The sequence below is a fragment of the Mus pahari genome, chromosome 6, assembly GCF_900095145.1.
Source record: "Mus pahari chromosome 6, PAHARI_EIJ_v1.1, whole genome shotgun sequence".
In the NCBI taxonomy this organism is placed as follows: domain Eukaryota; kingdom Metazoa; phylum Chordata; class Mammalia; order Rodentia; family Muridae; genus Mus; species Mus pahari.
In genome coordinates, this window is record NC_034595.1 from 64,397,054 (window position 1) to 64,412,067 (window position 15,014).

The following is a 15,014-nucleotide window of genomic DNA, read 5'->3' on the forward strand; positions in this document are numbered from 1 at the left end:
TGACTGGTGTGAGATGGAATCTCAGGGTTGTTTTGATTTGTATTTCCCTGATGATTAAGGATGTTGAACATTTTTCAGGTGTTTATCAGCCATTCGATATTCCTCAGTTGAGAATTATTTATTTAGCTCTGTACCCCATTTTTAATGGGGTTTTTTGAATTTCTGGAGTCCAGCTTCTTGAGCTCTTTGTATATATTGGATAATAGTTCTCTATCAGATTTAGGATTGGTAAAAATCCTTTCCCAATCTGTTGGTGGCCTTTTTGTCTTGTTGACAAAGTCTTTTGCCTTACAGAAGCTTTGCAATTTTATGAGGTCCCATTTGTCAATTCTTGATTTTACAGCACAAACCATTGGTATCTGATACATATCTTAATAATTAGGCTATAGAAATTATTTCACAATATTATAATATATCAAAATTGCATTGAATATCAATACCATTACTGTATATATTAATAATACCTGAATAAAGAAAAATAAAATGAATACATTAATTGAATTGTACTGAACATTTGATTTTGGTATTTTTTCATTGTTTAATACACTTGTTCATGTTCTAATTTCATTAAACATATCATAAAACAATCTAGCATGTCTATAGTCTTAATCATTCACATTCATATTATAGATTTGTACTGGTTGTATATATGTATGGTGTAAAATGTTGACTTTTTGTCTCTGATTCTGTGAAGAAACTATTTAGATTGACTTTGTTCTGAAGTAATTGACTAGGTTACATATTTTTTGGTTCCACAAATGCACAATGAAATTAGTTCTTCTGTGTCTAACTTGTTTTACAAAATATAATATGCTCCAGTTTTTCTGAAAATGACAGGATTTCATTCTTCTTTATGGATGAATAATACTTCCTTCAGTGAAGTTAATCTCTTGAAGGCACAAAGCCAATTACAAAAAAAAACCGGACACTAGAAGTTATCACCTCAGAGGAGTAGCACCAGTCATTAATACTATTCCTTGCAAGGGGAAATTTTCTCAAAAGGTAAGATTTAAGAATGGCCTCATCATGCTATTTTCAGTGTTGTCAGAGTTCTTACTGACCTAATTTTGTTACCACATTTCAACTTAATTTTTCAGGTGTGATGGAGCCTTCAGCTTCCTGTTTACCTGGATTCTTCATGGTCTTCATTCTCCTAAAGATCACAGAACTCACCCAAGGTAGAGGCATACTCCCACTTTTTTTTTGATGAAATTTGTCCTTGGACAGTTTCATACATGCTTATAAGGCATTATGACTACTTGTCTCCAATACTCTTTTTTATTCCCCTTCCACTCTTATCCTCACCTCCCAGCATGTCCCCTTCCCACATTTATGCTTCTAGCTTTGTTTTAAAACCCATTGCTTTTTAACCAGGACTGTCTGTGTGGCCACAGGTTTTGGATTATCTGCTGTGGCATGGTGGACTCACAGAAGACAATGATTATCTCTGCCTTAAAATCCACCAATAGTTCAACAGGAAGGGGTAGCATCCCATGTGTAATTCCCTGAATGATAAAGGCAGGCTCAGTCTTAAGAAGGCCCAGTGCAAGTTGCTGCAGCTGCTGTAAGATCATATTTGCAATATCTGTGTCATATTTGAATATTTTTTATTTTGTGTAGAAGCAAAACTGAATTTTGTAGAATTAATCACCCTATAGCACAGGAAATAAGGCCAACAACATGCAAATGGGACTTCATGAAGAAAAACGTTTATGTTCAGCAAAGAAAATTGTCAAACAAGTAAAGAAGCAGCCTTTAACCCTAACACTTGGGGGGCAAAGACAAGTGAGTTTTTGTGACTTAAAAGCTTGCTTAATATATATCAGGAGTTTCAGGCCAATTAGGACTATATAATAAATCCTGTATCAAGAACAAACAAACTAAAATAAAACAAAAAATATATTTGCAACAATAATTTTAAAAAAGAGGCTATGAATTTAAGAGAGAGCAAGGGGAGGTTGAAGGGGATAAGAAAAGGAGGGAATAACACAGTTACAATTTTAATATATCTATAATATAGTCTTAATTACAGTAGACTTGTATCACATTGTCTGATTCTGCCCCCCCATGCATCCTACCTCCAATTCCTCTTATGCCCTACCCCCAATTTCAAGTTGGTAGTTTCTTTTTCTTAAATTATTGTTGTAATACAATCATGTAATCAGGCATCATACAGTCATATATATGTATGTACACACATATAAATACAATCTGTTGAGCTTATGTTGTGTATATGTGTATGGTGTCAGGGCTGACCATTCTGCAATGAACAACCATTAAGTGGATCCTTCTGCCAGCAATCATTAGTTACTTGTAGTCCGTTGGCTCATGCAAGATCCCGCAAAAATTTTCTCCTTCTATGCTAATATGTCTGTTGATGTTTCCATTGTTTCAGACTTGGTTATTCAGACATTTCTAGGTCAGACTGTCTCAGTGCAGACCTCCTGTATTCAGGCTCTTACAATTTTTCCACCCTCTCTTCCACTATGTTCTCCAAGCCACAGATGCAAAAGTTATAATATGTTGTACCTATTGGGTTGGATTTCCCAAAGTCCTTTGATCTCTACATTGTATCAAGCCATAGTTTCCAGGATGCCTCTTTTTGCTAGAAAGAGATATTTCTTTGACAAGGGGGTAATGACTTCATTTCCATCTGAAGATATAAATAAAAACTGCTCACTAGTTCCTTTTCTCTGTAATTATATTAACCCCAAATGAGATGGAGTTGATCCACTTTCATCTTCACCCTCTTGGGCTGAGAATTCTGAATATCAATTATTATCTTAAATTATTTAAAGGAAAGAAAATAGTTACTTCCTTCCCACAATAAGTAAATTTTACAGAAGCAGACACATTGAGCATCTCTCTGCACCTAGTTGTTTCCCTGTTTTGATCCTCCAGCGGCTTATTTTGTTGGAGTTTTAATTAATTTTGGGAAGTGATTTTACAGTTTATCCACCTTTTGGTTTTGTCTCCAGTAGAGAAGATGTTGCAGTTTTTACATAATTCTTCATTAATACATCACTTAGAGTTTTGGCAACAATGATGAATATGAATGCTAAATATATGTGTTAAGAAATTAATCATTTTTAAAAATATATTTGCTACTTACATATTAGTCTTACCTTCAAAAGAAATTGTTTTAATAACTATAATCAAGATGTGGTGATGTAAATGCCAAAATACTGCAGAGATGGAAATTTGTTTCTGTCTTGGAATTGTTTTTCTTTTTGAATTGAGATATGTGTAACACACAGTAAAGTATATAAAGTATACAACTTAGTGAATTTTTGCTTGTAGGAACATTCATGAATTCATATTTTAGCTCTATATACTGAATATTTTTAGCAACTCAAAGTCTTGTTTTAATCTTTCCCAGTCAATATCATGCTCTTATTATCAAATTGACCAAACTTCTAAATTCTGTTGCCATAGATTAATCACAAACATTACTATATTATTCTATTTATAACAATCTCTGTAATGGCCAATATTTCTTACCATTATTAATTTATGATAGGAGTTTGTTTATTCTTCATTTTTCAGTATTAGTATTTGTGTGTATTATTTTTATTACTTTGAGTTTGGAGACTATTATGACTATTGCTGCCATTAATATTTTTAAAATATGTAAACATTTACTAAAATTTTCTGGGTTGTTCTCAAGTATGTCTCAGTGAGGTTATGTTTTGGATTTCCCTGATGGGTCATGAACTTGAACCTTGAATATTCTTATTGATATCATTATGATAGCTCTTTAAATTAAACACATCTTCTAGTGTTCTCGCATTTTAGAAAATATATTTTTTTCTAGGGCCTTTCATCTATTTTGAACACAGTTTACTTTTCTCAAGTATAGTATAGATATCTTCTAGTTTGTAGTTTTCTCTTTTTGCTCATATTCTAATGTACATAATTTACTAAATTATATGAAGTATAATTTATCATTTTTCTCTGATTATATTTTTATGTTTTCCCAGCCTGTGTTTGACTTGGAGTGTTTCTTTTGTCTTAATTGTGGCTATCCATACTCCCAACGAAACACAAGTAGCACACCATTGGGAATAAGCACTTTCACAAGCTTCTCAACTCTTGATTTCATGCTGAATCATAATGATATCTTTCTCCTCTTCCAAGTAATGAGCTTGGATATACAGATTAACACCCAGATTCCAGATACAGAAGAAGGGGTACTGGTGGAGTGTACTGCAGAAAGTTTGTTCCCACCTGCTAAGATGACATGGAGAGACAGCAAGGGGAATATAATTCCACCCTCAACCACATTTGACTCTCAGGATAGAGCTGGGTTATTGTGTTTGAAGAGCACCATTCTTTTGAAGAACAGAGCAGAAGGTCCTATTACTTGCTCCATTTACAATAAAACTACTAATCAGGAGAAAACGAGAAGTGTTGTCCTATCAGGTAAGCTTTTATGACTTGGTTCTATCAAAGATTAATTATTTTGGTCATGGAGTCAAATTAAGGAGAGACTTGAGTGAAATAATAAATGTGAAATTACATTACATGCGACAAATTGCTATAGAGCTGCACTATTTGAATTGCTAAAAATCAGAAAATTATTGGATGCTATGGAGAATATTTTAAAGAAAGACACTGAGGCTGGAGAGGAGGCTCAGAAGTTAAGAACACTGGTTCTCTTTGATGATCAGTTTGGTTCCTAGCATCCCTACTAGATGGCTCACTATCATCTGTGATTCCAGCCTTAGCAAATCCAGTGTCCTTTTCTGGACTTTATATGCCCCTGCATGTATGTGTTTACATATATTCACAGACGCTCACTTCCACACATGTACATACATATACATAGAAAATAAATCTTAAAGAAGGTATTGAAATAATTGGACAATAAGCTCTCAATCTGTGTTGTAGGTTAAGGATTCAAAAGTTATATGATTTACATGTAAACTATTTCTAGATTTGGATCCTTGAATATTATTTTCCCTTTAAAATTATTGTTTTGTCTCAACTGAAAAACATCATGTATAACTTCTGGAGTAAAATGAAGATTAGCATTTTTCTGTATGTGTCTTTGTGGATAAGAGGAGTCAAGGTACCAAGGGAAAGGTCACATTCTAAATACAAAGATAGAGGAAAGCACCAGGAAGCATGAAAGGACAGCTTAAATGTATAGAAGAAGGATGACCACACAGAGAGAAGCAGGAAACAGCCTCCAGACCCATGCCAGATAATAGAATGAAAACATAAAAACAAACTCTCGACCTAAGAAACCCTGGTAGACTGTGATAGAATTGTGATCCTTATCATAGGATATGCTGGAGTTCTCATAAACCTTAAGTTCAATGTGTGTTGGGGAAGGGGAGATTTGAAGTGATAGTAACTCCTCTTGCATGGCTGGCCAGTATTGAAGAAAAAAATTCATTTTGATGTTCTCTATGTCTCAGAGCAATATACTCAAGCTCTGACCTAGTAGCTTGATACATACTTCTTTACTCTACATTCTGTTTAACTCAACAGTGGCCCAAAAACAAAGTAACTGAGCAACTTTGGGATTAGCTGTCTAAAATCATAAGCCAAAATAAGACATTCCTATTAACATTTTTAATTAGTTAATTAATTTACTTTATATCCCAATCACAATTTCATCCCTCTTCTCTCTTCCCAGTCCTTTCCCCTCTAGAACTCCTCCATCCACTTCTCCTCACTTACTCTTCAGAAAAGGGGAAGCCTCCCATGGGTCATATCAAGTTGAAGTAATGCTAGGCTCATCTTCTTTTATTAAAGCCAGAAGAGCCAGCCCAGTAAGGGCAAAAGGTCCCAAAGGCAGTCAGCAGAATCTAAGATAGCCCCTATTCCCATCATTAGGAGTCCCACACAGAGATCAAGTAGCACAACTATCACATATATTCATTCAGAGGGCCTATGTCAATCTCATAAATGATCCCTAGTAGGTGGTTCCTCAGTAGGTCCCTTTGGGCCCAGGGTAGTTGATTCTGTAGATTTTCCTATGGTGTCCTTGACCCCTCTTGCTCCTACAGTCATTACTCCCTGTCTTTCAAGCTCTGCCTAATGTTTGGATGTGGGTCACTGGATCTATTTCCATCCATTGCTGGATGAAGCCTCTCTGATGCTGCTTGGACTAAGCTGCTCTCTGCAAGTATAACAGAATAACATTAATGGTATCAGGGGTGGGCTACCTCTCATGGCATTGGTTTCAAACTGGACCAGTCATTTGGATGGATATGCTCTCAATTTCTGCTGTATCTTTACTTCTGCACATCTTGTCGACAGTACAAATTGTATGTTGATGGTTTTGTGACTGTAATGGATGGCTAAGGATATTGAACATTTCTTTAAGTGTTTCTTGGTCATTAAAGACTCCTCTTTTGAGAATTCTCTATTTAGATCTGTACCCCATTTTAATTAGGTTGTTTGGTTTGTTGATGTGGAGTTGTTTGAACTCTTTATATATTTTGGATATCACCTCCTGTTGAAGATATTTTCCCATTGTGTAGGCTGCTGTTTTGTCCTCTTAACAGTGTCCTTTGCCTTACAGAAGCTTTTCAGTTTCATGAGGTCCTATTTATTAATTGTTGATTAGTGTCTGCTCAGTAAGTTGTCTCCTGTGCCAATGCATTCAAGGATAGCCTCCATTTTTCTCTTCTATCAGGTTTAGTTCTTCTGGTTTTATGTTGAGGTCTTTGATCCAATTAGACTTAAATTTTGTCAGGTGATAGGAGATAGATATATTTGCATTCTTCTACAAACAGACATCCATTTAGTACATGATTATTTCTTGGAGATGCTTTCTTTTTTCCATTGTATCGTTTTTGGATTCTTTTTCAAAAATCAAGTGAACGTAGGTATGTATGTGTGACAGTTTATTTCTAGGTCTTTCGTTTGATTCCATTGATCAACCTGTCTGATTTTATGCCAATTCCATGTGGTTTTTCTTAGTATTGCTCTGTGATACAGCTTAAAATCTGAAATCAGGGATTTCAATACCTCCAGAGGGTTGGGTTGGGTTGGGTTGGGTTGGGTTGGGTTGGGTTGGGTTGGGTTTGGTTTGGTTTGGTTTGGTTTGGTTTGGTTTGGTTTGGTTTTGCAGAACTGTTTTAGCTATCCTGGGTTTTTGTTTTGCCATATGTACTTCAGTATTGTTGTTTCAAGATCTGTAAAGAAATGTGCTGGAATTTTGAAAGAAACTGAATTAAATATGTAGATTGCTTTTGGTATTATGGCCATTTTTGCTATGTTAATCCTACCTATTGATTCACAAGTATGAGAGACCTTTACATCTTCTGATATTTACTTCAATTTCTTTCTGACCTTGGTGTTCTTATTTTGCTATAAGGGTCTTTCAAATGTTTGGTTAGAGTTATACCAAAATATTTTACATTATTTAAAGCTGTTGTGAAGGGTGTTTCTCTAATTTCTTCCTCAGCTCATTTATCATTTGAATATGATACCATTATATATAGGAGAGCTACTCATTTTTTATTAGTTGACTTTGTATCCAACCACTTCACTGAAGATATTTATGAGCTGAAGGATTTCTTCAGTAGAATTTTGGGTGGTCGCTTATGTATACTACCATACCATCTGGGAATAGTAATACTTTGGCTTCTTTCTTTCTAATTTGGGTTCCCTTTATCTTTTTTAGGTGTCATATCTTGAATAGATATGGAGAGAATGGACAGTCTTGTCTTGTCCCTAATTTCAGTGAAATTGCTTAACTTTCTCATGATTTAATTTGATGTTGGCTATTGGCTTCTTTGTATTTCTTTTGTTATATTTATGTATGTGCATTTTATTGCTAAAATCTCCAAGATTTTTATCATAATGAGGTCTTAGATTTTGTCAAAGGATTTTTCAGCATCTAATGAGGTGGTCCTGTAATTTTTTCTTTAAGTTTGTTTATATGGTGAAATACATTGATGGATTTTCATATGTTGAATGATCCCTGCATCTCTGAGATGAAGCCTACTTGATCGTATTAGGTGATCTTTTTTCTTTCTGTGTTCTTGGGTTCCGTTTACAAGTATCTTATTGAATATTTTTGCAACAATGTTGATGAGGATAATAGGTCTGAAATTCTTGTTCTTTGTGGAGTCTTTATCTGTTCTAGGTAACAGGGTGATTGTATCATTATAATCTGAATTAAGCAATGTTCCTTCAGTTTTTATTTTCTGGAATAATTTGAAGAGTATTGGTATTACCACTTCTTTGAAAGTCTGGTAGAATTCTATGCTAAACCTGTCTGACCCTGGGCTGGTTTTGGTTGGGAGACTTAATTAATGTATCCATTTCCTAAGAAGTTAGGTTTGTTTGTTTGTTTGTTTTTTAAATACTGTCTGTTCTTGATTTAACTTTGGTAAGTGGTATCTATTGAGAGAATTATCAGTTTCTTTTAGGTTTCCCAATTTGGTGGAGGAATTGTTAATAAAGCATGAAATAATGATTCTTTGTATATCTTTGGTGTCTGTTATCATGGCCTCTTTTTCATTCCTAACTTTGTTAATCTGGATATTCTTTATCTAACACTTAGTTTGGCTAAGGTTTTGTCTGTCTTGTTGATTTTCTTAGAGAACCATCTCTTTGTTTCATTTATTCTTTTTATTGTGCATTTTTCCTATTTTATTGATTTCAGCCCTCAGTTTATTTCCTACCTTCTTTGCCTCTTTGCTATGTTTGTTTCTTTTGATTCTATACCTTTCAGGTGAGGTATTAAATTGCTAGTATGAGACCTCTACAATTTCTTCAAGAAGACATTTAGTGCTATAAACTTTCCTTTTAACACTATTTACATTGTGTCCCATAAGTTTGGATATGTTGTGTGTTCATTTTCATTGAATTGTAGGGAGTCTGTTTTTCTTTCTTCCTTCCTTCCTTCCTCTCTCTCTCTCTCTCTCTCTCTCTCTCTCTCTCTCTCTCTCTCCTCCTGCTTTGGCCAACTAGTCTTTCAATAAAAAGTAGTTAAGTTTCCATGAGTTTGTATGCTGTTGTTGTTGAAATTCTGCAACTGAGTGTATAGTCAATTACGGAGAATGATCTTTGAGGTGCTAAGAAGAAAGTATACTCTTTTGTGTTTGGCTGAAATACGTTTTGGATATTTATTAGGTCATTTGATTCATAACATATCAATGAGGTTTTGTTTACATTTGGTGATGGGTGATGATGTTTAACAACCTTGCATATACTTACTGATCATTAAAAAATCTCTTTAAATTAAATACATCTATTGCTTTCACATTTTAGAAAATAAACTTCATTTATAGCACCTTTCATCTATTTTGAACACAGTTCCTTTCTCGGATATAGTATGTCTATTTCCTAGTCTTGGCTTTCTGTTTTTGCCCATATTATGATGTACATATATTATTCAATTTCATAAAATATGATTTATCATTTTTCTCTGATACTATTTTATATCTTCCCAGCTTATGTTTAGCTTGGAGTATTACTTTTGGCCTAATTGTGGCTATTCACACGTTGGACATAGTTAGCATCCCATTGAGAATGAACACTTCCACAAAATTCTCACATCTTGAATCTATACTATGAAACATACTGCCATGTTTCTTCTCTTATTAGCTATAAGCTTGGATATAAAAATTAATATTCAGGTTCCAGATACAGATGGGGTACTGTGAAATGTACTTCAGGAAGTTTGATCCCATTTGCTGAGATAAAAAGGAGATATAGCAAGGGGAATATAATTCCACACTTGTTAACATCAGACTCTCAGGATATTTTGGTGTTTAGTCTTTGTCTGTATGACCTTCCCATTCATGAGACTTGGGTACTGAAGTCTATTCTCAGTGTCTGAGTATCACTGTGTGATTTAAGCTTTAGAAGTATTTGTTTTACAAATGCATGTATCCTTGCATTTGGGGCATAGATGCCGATTCAAATGTCATCTTGAAGGAGTTTTTCTTTGATAACTATAACATGTTCTTCTCCATCTCTTTTGATAAGTTTGGGTTGAAGTTTATTTCATTAGATATTAGAATAGGTACAAAAGCTTGGTTCCTGGGTGCACTTGCTTGGAAAATCTTTTCATAACCCTCAAAACTGAGGTAATGTCTATTTTTGATGTTGATGTGTGGTTTTGTATCCAGAAAAATGATGGATGCTGTTTTTGCATCCTTTTTGTTAGCCATATCTTTTTTACTGAGTCCATTGAAGCTAGGAGGTGTTATTGACCAATGATTATTACTTCTTGATATTTTGGTGTTGGTAGTTGTAGTATGTATGCATCTGTGAGTGTATGTCTCCCTATTTTAGGTTTTGCTGGTGTGAAGTTACTTACTTCATGTGTTTTGTTGAATATATTTAACATCTGTGGATTGGAGTTGTCTTTCCAGTATCTTCTGTAGGATTGGACTTGAGGATATATCCTGTTTAAATTTGGTTTTGTCATGGAATGTCCAGTTTCTTCTACATATGGTAATTGCAAATTTTGCTAGGCATAGTAGTCCAGGCATACATATGTGATCTCTTAGAGTCTATGAAATATTTTCCAGGGTGCTTTAGTTTTGAGACTCTCTGCTGATAAGTCAGATGTAATTCTGATGGGTTTAATTTTAGAAGTAACTTGACTCTTTTCCCTTGAGGCTTTTAATATTTTTTTATTTGTATATTTAGTGTTTCGATTACTATGTAGTGGGGGATTTTCTTTTCTGGTTCAATATATTTCAGGTTCTGTAACCCTCTTGTGTGTTTGTAGTCATCTCCTTAAGTTAGAAAATTTTTATTCTAAGATTTTGTAGAAAATAATTTCTCGGGCCTTTGAGCTAAGAATCTTCTCCTTCTTCTATTCCTACTATTCTGTGTTTAATCTTTCCATAGAATCCCATATTTCATGGGTGTTTTGTGTCAAAAACTCTTTAGACTTAATAGTTTCATTGGCGAATGCATCACTTAGATATTTATTAGTGGCTGGGATCTGTCCAGAAGTCCCAGGCACCAGTATCCCATCTGGCTGCTTGTCCAGCAGTGTGCATTTTTTAAAAACTATTATTGGGGTAACCTAGGGCCTGGAGTCAGGGGACACCCCCACAGTCCCTAGAGGACTGCCCACCCGAATTTAGGATCACTGGTGAGTGGAACACAACTTCTGCTCCAATCCAATCACACACGGGACCTGAGATAGCACTAGGGTAGCAGAGAACTGGCCTGACCAGGGGCACAAGTGCCTTCTGGTCTGCACCATCACCAGGGCACCTAGGGAGCAGTCAGCAGACACCCACCACAGTCCCTAGAGGACTGTGTACATGATCTTAGGATCACTGGTGAGTGGAACAAATCTGCTCTTATCCAATAGTGATGGGCCGGTGACAGCAGGAAGGACACCAGAGCCTTTCCTGACCAGAGGCTCAGGTTCCTTTTAATCAGTTCAGGTTTACCTTGGTTTCAAACAGACCAGATAACTCCATGATCCTCAAAGGAGACACCACTTCCATGCACTGTAACACGCCCAGGATCTTAGGACAACAGGATCCCAGGATAACAGGAGCTGGGTCACACTAGTATTTGAGTGTCTCAGAAGAGCTTGACTGCCAAGAACTCAGACACACCCAGAATCTCAGGTTCACAGGAGCCCACGATCAAAGAATCACAGAGAAATTTGGACTCTGAGAAGTACTGAATCAACTGGGATTATAGTAAAGACAAGCTCCAATCAGATATATTGAGGGTAGGAAGCACTAGAGCTAATCAGACGGCAGGAGGCAAGTGTAAGAACAGAAGCAACAGAAACCAAGGTTACTTGGCATCATCAGAACCAAACTCTCCCAATGTAGCAAGTCCTGGATATATCATCACACCTGAAAATCAAGACATGGATTTAAAGTCACTTCTCATGATAATGATGGAGGACTTTAAGAAGGAAATACTGGAAATCACAGGTAAACAGACTTTAAAGTGGAAACACAAAAATTCCTTAGAGATTTACAGGAAAAGGCTACCAAACAGGAGATGGAATTAAACAAAACCATCCAGGGTCTAAAAATGGAAGTAGAAACAATAAAGAAAACACAAAGGGAGACAACTCTGGAGATAGAAACCCTAGGAAAGAAATCAGGAAACATAGATGCAAGCATCAGCAACAGAATACTAGAGATGGAAGAGAGAATCTCAGGTGCAGAAGATTCCATAGGAAACATGGACACAACAATCAAAGAAAATGCAAAATACAAAAAGATTCTAACTCAAAACATCCAGGAAATCCAGTACACAATGAGAAGACAAAACCTATGGATAATAGGAGTAGATGAGAATGAAGATTATCAACTTAAAGGGCCAGCAAATATCTTCAACAAAAATATAGAATAAAACTTCCCATACCTAAAGAAAGAGATGTCCATGAACATTCAAGAAGCCTACAGAACACCAAATAGACTGGACCAGAAAATAAATTCCTTCCAATACATAATAATCAGAACAACAAATGCACTAAGTGAAGACAGACTATTAAAAGCAGTAAGGGTAAAAGTTCAAGTAACATAAAAAGGCAGGCCTATTAGATTTACTCCAGACTTCTCACCAGAGACTATGAAACACAGAAGATCATGGACAGATGTTATACACACCCTAAGAGAACACAAATGCCAGGCTAGGCTACTATACCCAGCTAAACTCTCAATTACCAGAGATGAAGAAATTAAAGCATTCCATGACAAAACCAAATTCACACAATATCTTTCAATGAATACAGCCCTTCAAATGGTAATAATGGAAAAACACCAATACATTATGGAAACCACACCCTAGAAAAAGCAACAAAGTAATCCTTCAACAAACCTAAAAGAAGACAGTCATAAGAACAGGATGCCAACTCTAACAACAAAAATAACAGGAAGCAACAATTATTTTACCTTAATATCTCTTAATATCAATAGACTCAATTCTGTAATAAAAAGGCATAGACTAACAGATTGGCTACATAAACAGGACCCAACATTTTGCTGCTTACAAGAAACTCAACTCAGGGAAAAAAACAGACACCGCCTCAGAGTAAAAGGCTGGAAAGAAATTTTCCAAGCAAATGGTCTGAAGAAACAAGCTGGAGTAGCCATTCTAATATCGAATAAACTTGATTTCCAACCCAAAGTTATCAAAAAAAGACAAGGAGGGACACTTCATACTCGTAAAAAGTAAAATGCTCCAGGATGAACTCTCAATCCTGAATATCTGTGCTCCAAATACAAGGGCAGCCACATTCATTAAAGAAACTTTAGTAAAGCTCAAAGCACACATTGCACTGCACACAATAATAGTGGAAGACTTCAACACCCCACTCTCATCAATGGACAGATCCTGGAAACAGAAACTTAACAGAGACAGGTGGACACTAACAGAAGTTATTAAACAAATGGATTTAACAGATATCTACACAACATTTTATCCTAAAACAAAAGCATACACCTTCTTCTCAGCACCTCATGGTGCCTTCTCCAAAACTGACCATATAATTGGTCACAAAACAGGTCTGAAAAGATACAAAAAATATTGAAAATGTCCCATGCATCCTATCAGACCATCATGGTCTAAGGCTGATCTTCAATAACAACATAAATAATATGAAGCCAACATTCACTTGGAAACTGAACAACACTGTCCTCAATGATACCTTGGTCAAGGAAGAAATAAAGAAAGAAATGAAAGACATTTTAGAGTTTAATGAAAATGAAGCCACACCATATCCAAACTTATGGGACACAATAAAAGCATTCAAAAAGGAAACTCATAGTTCTGAGTGCCTCCAAAAAGAAACTAGATCGAGCATACATTAGTACCTTGACAGCACACGTAAAAGCTCTAGAACAAAAGGAAACCAATTCACCCAAGATGAGTAGACTGCAGGAAATAATCAAACTCAGGGGTGAAATCAAACGAATGGAAACGAAAGGAACTATTCAAAGAATCAACCAAACCAGTAGCTTGTTCTTTGAGAAAATCAACAAGATAGATAAACCCTTAGCCAGACTCACTACAGGGCACAGGCACAGCATCCTAATTATCAAAATCAGAAATGTAAAGGGAGACATAACCACAGATCCAGAGGAAATCCAAAGAATCATGAGATCCTTCTACAAAAGGCTATATTCAACAAAACTGGAAAAACTGGATGAAATGGACAAATTTCTAGACAGATACCAGGTAACAAAGTTAAATCAGGATCAGATTAATGGCCTAAACAGTCCTATATCACCTGAAGAAATACAACCTGTCATGAATAGTCTCCCAACCAAAAAAAAAAAAAAAAAAAAAAAAAGCCCAGGACCAGATGGGTTTAGTGCAGAGTTCTATTAGACCTTCAAAGAAGACCTAATTCCAGTTCTTCTCAAATTATTCCACAAAATAGGAACAGACGGTATTGTACCCAATTCATTTTATGAACCCACAATTACTCTGATACCAAAATCACGTATGGCAAAACAAAGATAGAGAACTTCAGACCAGTTTCCCTTATGAATATCAATGGAAAAATACTCAATAAAATTCTCACAAACCAAATCCAAGAACACATCAAAAAAATCATCCATCATGACCAAGTAGGCTTCATTCCAGGGATGTGGGGATGGCTAAATATACAGAAAGCCATCCATGAATTCCACTATATAAACAAACTCAAAGACAAAAAACACATGATCATCTCGTTAGATGTTGAGAAAGCATTTGGAAAAATCCAACACCCCTTAATGATAAAAGCCTTGGAAAGATCAGGAATTCAAGACCAATACATAAAAAAAATAAAAGCAATCTACAGAAAAGCAGTAGCCAACATCAAAGTAAATGGAGAGAAGCTAGAAGCAATCCCACTAAAATCAGGGACTAGACCAGGCTGCCCACTTTCTCCCTACCTATTCAATATAGTACTTGAAGTCCTAGCCAGAGCAATTAGACAACAAAAGGAGATCAAGGGGATACAAATTGGAAAGGAAGAAGTCAAAATATCATCATTTGCAGATGATATGATAGTGTACATAAGTGACCCCCAAAATTCCACCAGAGAACTCCTAAACCTGATA

The 15,014-nt window shown here is 35.6% G+C and overlaps 1 protein-coding gene across 4 annotated transcripts in view; it reads left to right on the top strand.

The window, feature by feature from the left end:
• Window positions 1–1,102: 1,102 nt before the first annotated feature.
• LOC110323924 (selection and upkeep of intraepithelial T-cells protein 11-like) overlaps window positions 1,103–15,014 on the top strand; it is a 52,002-nt gene continuing 38,090 nt past the window's right edge. For 3 of the 4 annotated variants that reach the window (XM_021201290.1, XM_021201289.1, XM_021201288.1), the window contains exons 1-2: window positions 1,103–1,178; window positions 4,138–4,422. In XM_021201290.1, the coding sequence (XP_021056949.1) occupies window positions 1,103–1,178; window positions 4,138–4,422 (361 nt within the window). The remainder of the gene's footprint in view (window positions 1,179–4,137; window positions 4,423–15,014) is intronic. The other variant, XM_021201291.1, reaches the window with a different exon arrangement.